General features: G+C 41.4%; 1 protein-coding gene across 1 annotated transcript in view; it reads left to right on the top strand.

The window, feature by feature from the left end:
• Positions 1 to 485: 485 nt before the first annotated feature.
• fus (FUS RNA binding protein) overlaps positions 486 to 6,989 on the top strand; it is a gene marked incomplete at its 5' end in the record, with an annotated part of 55,162 nt that continues 48,658 nt past the window's right edge. Inside the window, 4 exons of the mRNA XM_083649337.1 lie at positions 486 to 498; positions 1,546 to 1,573; positions 2,878 to 3,026; positions 6,555 to 6,786. Coding sequence (XP_083505463.1) covers positions 486 to 498; positions 1,546 to 1,573; positions 2,878 to 3,026; positions 6,555 to 6,786 — 422 coding nt within the window. The remainder of the gene's footprint in view (positions 499 to 1,545; positions 1,574 to 2,877; positions 3,027 to 6,554; positions 6,787 to 6,989) is intronic.

Below are 6,989 nucleotides of genomic sequence, written 5' to 3'. Positions count from 1 at the left end.
CTATGTTTTGCTGGCTTCATTTTACATTGTGATTAGTTAACAGGGTTCTCACGGGTTCTTGAAATCCTCAACGTTAATACAAATGGAAATCTGTTGCTGGACGATGGCCACTGACTCTTAGCTTATCCTGCCAGATGGTTTGTTTTCACATAACCATCTGGAAGCGAGTCATTTTAGTGTACTCTAGTCATAAGTCTAGAACAACTAATTTGATTTAGAAGAATGAGGTTATTACTATTATTATTTCCTTGTGTAAATACTAGACAGAACTAGATTGTGATCCACACTCCATACCATTTGGTGGCGGTAATGCACCAATTCGTTTGCCAACCACCAATAAATCTGAAAGAACGCCAAGGTGGTAGTTTGCGTAACTGCCCACTAGGCGGCGCACATGCACCGGTCTTTAGTCAGCTAGCCAACAACAGAAATAGCGTTCCCAGGTTTTTGGTTTTAGGCAATAAATCAGTTTTTCGTTTGTTGAAATGGCATCTAACGGTAAGTATGGATAGTGCGATAGTGAATGTTAAGCAATACATCCATGATGTTAACAAGCTCGTAGATATATTCACCTTCACTGTGCTAAGCTGACGTTAAACCTCCGACCTAGCTTAGGTCGACCAGTAATGCTATAATCTAGCTAGCCCAGTGCTAATCATTTGGCTGCTTGTGTGCTACGAATTAGTTGTGTCTGTGGGTTCTGCGTCTGTTGTGCAGAGGATGACTCAGATGATTGAGATATAATTACACTGCTACGAGCCATTCAGTCTATGCTTTATGTCGAGAACGTCACGCCAAACTCCATGTACAATCTAGCAATTAAGCACCACGGTGCAAAGACACAACCTCAGGAAATGTGACTCTGTTACTCGGGACGAGGCTGTTTTCAATACGGCTGCATACAACATATAATCAACGAAGCAGCATTTATGTGAATAACATTTTAACTTTTCCCCACTCTGCTGGCTACCGCCCCCCTCCCCACACACACACACACACACACACACTGAATTCTGATGTAACGTGTGTCAGTTCCATACACCAACCAATACATAACTAAAGTTGATATTTTATTGGAACAACTGCTGTTTGGTGGATTATATGCACGCCGAATTGAAGATAGGATCCGACTGATTCAGAAAACGTGTTACTTTATTAGGTAACCATGATGTGTACCAGATAGATCTGCGTTTGCTGACAGTTTGCCAGGTTTTTGAATGGCACTTTGATTGATGTCACAATGCCGACACGAGCAGTGACTGTTTAGAGCCATGTCAATAGTCACATGACAGAAGGGTGATCGGGATTCATAAGATCATTTCTGTTAATAATGATCTCACTGATGATGTCACAATGCCTGACATCATCCTGATTCTGATTCTGATCCTGATTCTGATCCAATGTTTCAAAAATTGAAACAGACAAACAAACAGAGCAGAGCCCACTTACCCCCGTTTATATATTGTAATTGTATGATTCAGTGTTTTACTAGGTGCTTATTTTAAGATGTCACTCCATTGACACCCCCCCCCCCCTTTTCCCTAGATTATTCCCAGTCGTCATCTGCCCAGGGGTAAGTCTCTAACCAGTTTAGACTGTACACATGAGGAATAGACAAGTCTCTAACCAGTTTAGACTGTACACATGAGGAATAGACAAGTCTCTAACCAGTTTAGACTGTACACATGAGGAATAGACACGTCTCTAACCAGTTTAGACTGTACACATGAGGAATAGACACGTCTCTAACCAGTTTAGACTGTACACATGAGGAATAGACAAGTCTCTAACCAGTTTAGACTGTACACATGAGGAATAGACAAGTCTCTAACCAGTTTAGACTGTACACATGAGGAATAGACAAGTCTCTAACCAGTTTAGACTGTACACATGAGGAATAGACAAGTCTCTAACCAGTTTAGACTGTACACATGAGGAATAGACAAGTCTCTAACCAGTTTAGACTGTACACATGAGGAATAGACAAGTCTCTAACCAGTTTAGACTGTACACATGAGGAATAGACAAGTCTCTAACCAGTTTAGACTGTACACATGAGGAATAGACAAGTCTCTAACCAGTTTAGACTGTACACATGAGGAATAGACAAGTCTCTAACCAGTTTAGACTGTACACATGAGGAATAGACAAGTCTCTAACCAGTTTAGACTGTACACATGAGGAATAGACACGTCTCTAACCAGTTTAGACTGTACACATGAGGAATAGACACGTCTCTAACCAGTTTAGACTGTACACATGAGGAATAGACAAGTCTCTAACCAGTTTAGACTGTACACATGAGGAATAGACAAGTCTCTAACCAGTTTAGACTGTACACATGAGGAATAGACAAGTCTCTAACCAGTTTAGACTGTACACATGAGGAATAGACAAGTCTCTAACCAGTTTAGACTGTACACATGAGGAATAGACAAGTCTCTAACCAGTTTAGACTGTACACATGAGGAATAGACAAGTCTCTAACCAGTTTAGACTGTACACATGAGGAATAGACAAGTCTCTAACCAGTTTAGACTGTACACATGAGGAATAGACAGGGGTAAGTCTCTAACCAGTTTAGACTGTACACATGAGGAATAGACAGGGGTAAGTCTCTAACCAGTTTAGACTGTACACATGAGGAATAGACTGTGATGTTATTCATATGGCCCTGGACAGTTTAATAACTCCAGGACATACTAGTGTAAAGTGTCCTGAACTAGAAATTGATCCATATAGCCAGAACTAGGGCTGCAACTAACGATTATTGTCATTATCAATTTTATATATATATAAAATCAATCATTGACACTTTTCCTGTGTGAGCTGTGTGTTTGTGTGACGTCAAGTGACAGCCTGTTTTCCTGCCTGCAGCTATGGCTCGTATGGTGGTGGAGCTAACCAGGGCTACGCTCAGTCCCCTGGTCAGAGCTACAGCCAGCAGGGTTACGGAGGCTATGGCCAGAACTCTGACAGCAACTCTGCCTCCTACAACCAAGGAAGCTATGGCCAACCTCAGTCAGGTATATGAGTAGGGATGGGGCTCGAGACCTGGTTCCATAAGGACCCGGTTCCAAATATCTCAAAACCCGAAAATAAATAAGGTCAGAGCTTATCGATATTGTTATCGATACTAGAGGCCGCTGGTCCTTCATAGCAAAGTCCCGTTCATTGACCATAATAATCCAATTGATAATAATTGATTGATTTTATTATGGATATAAAAGACAACAAAATCCAAGGGATAAACATGTAAAAGTGTGAACTCTTATTTATTTCCTGGTCTTAGAAAACAGGACATACAGTAACACATAAAATCATACAAACAACACAGATCAACCAAGAATACAAAGAAACAAGAGATACAAGCAACACAAGTTCAAAAACCATTTCAACGAAAGGCTCAGCACGTTACTCGAGCTTACTCAGCAAGAATTTTTTTCAGAAGGTTTTTAAAACCATTCAGAGAATTTGCAGACTTAATTTGGTTTAGGGATCTTGTTCCACCCCCCCCCCCCCCCCCCCCCCGCTTTTTAGGTTGGGTAGTTTCAAGTTCGCGACACTAGCTCTGGTGTTCAGGCTATGACTGTCCCGAACAAACTGAAACTACTTAGTAAAGTAATTTGGGCAAAGGTCTTGCAAAATTTTATAGACCATGATGGGAGTTTTAACTTTGTCCTTGAGTGGATTTTCCAAATGACAGAGAGTGCCGCCCATAGCTTCACTCGTCATACGTTTCCTGTAACTTAATACCATTACACAACAACCGAAAAACTGGCTTGGTCCCTTCATTTATGCTTTGTTCCAAAAACAATACATTCAGATTTTCCTAAGTGCAAGGATAGCTTATTGTTGCATAACCATGTGCTTACATTTAGAAGCTCTTAACTACAGTAAGTGATAATCTGACTGACTCTAAACACTCTCCGGTTACCAACAAGGTGGAATCGTAAGCATACAGAAATATAGGACATGAACAGGCTGACTCCATGTCATTAATATACAACAAAAATAATAAAGGACCAATGATGCTTCCTTGAGGGACCCCACAGGTGCGGTTTTTGGGCTCAGAGAGTACACCTCCTACTTCTACCCTTTGGACTCTGTCGGAGAGGTATGACTATCCGATTCAGTGCCTCCCCTTTAAAACCTATTGCCTTCAATTTACACTGTAAGATTTGGTGATTGACAGTGTCGAATGCTTTTTGCCATTCCGCATTACTTGCCACAGTGAATTTGCTTCTTTGAAATTATATGAAATATTAAACTGGTTGACATAATTAAAAATCTGCTCGTGAACAGCTCTCTTTAAGATTTTACTTAAAACACTTAAAATAGACACAGGCCTGTAGTTACTTTATTCCATCTTAAAACCTTTTTTGTATAAGGCAGTAACTCGTGCCTTTTTACATTCCTGTGGGACTTTTGATTGAGAAATGGAAAGATTTCAAATATGTGTGACAAATGGGGCAATGACCTCTACAGCATCTCTCAGGACCTTGGCTGGGATGGCATCCAAGCAATTTGATGACTGTTGAGATTGTTACCTGGGAAACAGAGAACTGAGGCCTGTACTACGAAGCTAGTTTAATGCCTTATCCGAGTAAGTTTGAGTTTAAACCTGGTTTAGCCGTACTACAAAGCAAGTTAACTTTCAATCACCATGGCAACTGACGCTGCAAAGCTAACCTGGTCGCGACCAGGTTAGCTTCAGAGGATAAGATCAAAATCCATGAGAGACCCATATAATCGGCTCTCTGGAGTCACTCACCATTCATAAGATCGCCATATGAAAAATAGATTGCAGTCAACTGAGAATAGATTAGAACAAGCAAAACATTCGTGGCTCTGTAGGCTACATAATTAAATTAAGCCTACTTACCACTTTATGTCTTAACAGCTCAACGATGCGTGGAGAAATATGATCACTATTAATCACCGCGGCGCATATCATGAATGGACCCTCAAATGGAGTGAGGGTGATATTCTCCTACATGCCAGAAAAGCCTATACATATAATATAGATATGGGATAAATATGGGATAGCCCCAATACTAAATATGCAGGCTATTCTTGCATCTTTCAGCTGGAACTGTGTCCTGTAGGCTGTATGCCAATATATGAGCAAAAATAGGCTAGTTTTTATCAATGATAACTATGCCCGCATCGTCTCAATTCAGTTCAGCAGTTTTCTCTTTTATAGTAGGCTATTAGGCTTTATACTAGGCTATTTTATATATGAATTATTCGATCAGTGCAACCACACACATGAGTGATAGAGATCATTATTCATTGAGCATGCGTTTCTAAATCTATGGTCTAAATAGGCTTACAGATTGTGGAAATGTATAGACTGAGATTACACATTTACATTTGTTGCTGCTGTATCAATGCAGCTGTATCAGACAGAAATCGCTGATCAAAGTAAATCAAATGACTGATGTGAATACAAGCTGCTGCTTTAGACAGCCCTTCAGCAGACTATCCAACGCGGATTTTCCTTCTGACATTAAATCGCGGATACATTAAATATCCGCTAAAACTCTGATCATGCACTGCGCTTTGAACGAGGAAATGGGTGTGGAAATGGGTGTGGGCGTGGATCAACTCAGCTGTTCATAATGTGATTGGCTAGCGCACCTCTTTCGCGTGGACGCGCGCCTGTGCACGAGCGAAAAACGTGCGCGTGCACAGGCAGATCCCAGGTCCACTTACCTAGTAGAAAACCAGCGTCGTAGTATCAGTTAACTAGATAGCTTTGATCCTGTTCAGTCAAACCAGATCAAAGGGACTTATCGCGGATCTGTTAAACTAGCTTGGTAGTACAGGCCTCTGCTCCTCTAGAGGATCTGTTAAACTAGCTTGGTAGTACAGGCCTCTGCTCCTCTAGAATCTGTTAAACTAGCTTGGTAGTACAGGGCTCTGCTCCTCTAGAGGATCTGTTAAACTAGCTTGGTAGTACAGGGCTCTGCTCCTCTAGAATCCCTTTAGACTGGATCTGTTAAACTAGCTTGGTAGTACAGGGCTCTGCTCCTCTAGAATCCCTTTAGACTGCTAATACTTTTTCACTAGTGGTTCATCAAAGTCCTTTGTGTTAACAGGAAGTTTCTGCACTAAGTCGTTTGCTATGGTTGTAAAAAAACGGATTAAAACTGTCAGTGACTGTAGCCTTATCAAAGCTTAGAGACCCATTGATATTCAAACCTATACTACTTTGTTTATTTTTGGGCTTTTCCTTGGTCCCTAATAACTAAAAGAAAAACCACAGCAAAACAGCAGCTACCACTGTTTCATAAAGCTAGAATCAGAGGGATAACTCATTCCCGGGGCTCAGAAGTAACATGACTTTTTAAACTGTGGATTTTTTAAATGTGAATATTTGGGCGACATTTCCATTTTCATTCAAGATCTTACTCAAGTGTAGAATTTAGAACAACATTGACTGTTGCTTCCTTGCTATGGTTCTGTGGCAAATGTATGTCTAATTCCATACTAGTCATTTTATTGTCATGACCACTATATTCTCCTCATGTCCATCTCCTCTCTCCTAGGAGGATATGGTTCTCCCCCTCCTACCCAGAGTGGAGGTAGCTATCCCCAGCCTACCCAGAGTGGAGGTAGCCATCCCCAGCCTACCCAGAGTGGAAGTGGCTATCCCCAGTCTAGCCAGTCCTATAGCTCTGGAGGCTATAGCAGTGGCAGCCAAGCCTCTCCTAGCAGCTACAGCCAGCAGTCGTACTCGTCTTATGGCCAGCAGCAGCCCTCCTCCTCCCCACCTCCAGGGTAAGACATCATTACCGTTACTACTTCTAATTCACTGCTTTAGTCCATCACACAGGTTTTCAAAGTGGGAGGCGGGCCTCCCCAGTGGGGCTCTAAGCAGTTTCAGGGGAGGCTCAGTGAATGGAAGTGGAAAAAAAAGTTATTAAATTAGTTATCAAAAGCAGGTAACATAGAATAGCCTAAATGTGTGTGATTTGGTTTGT

This window comes from Poromitra crassiceps (genome assembly GCF_964638095.1).
Source record: "Poromitra crassiceps genome assembly, chromosome: 13".
NCBI lineage: Eukaryota > Metazoa > Chordata > Actinopteri > Beryciformes > Melamphaidae > Poromitra > Poromitra crassiceps.
This window is presented reverse-complemented; position numbering and strand designations above follow the sequence as displayed.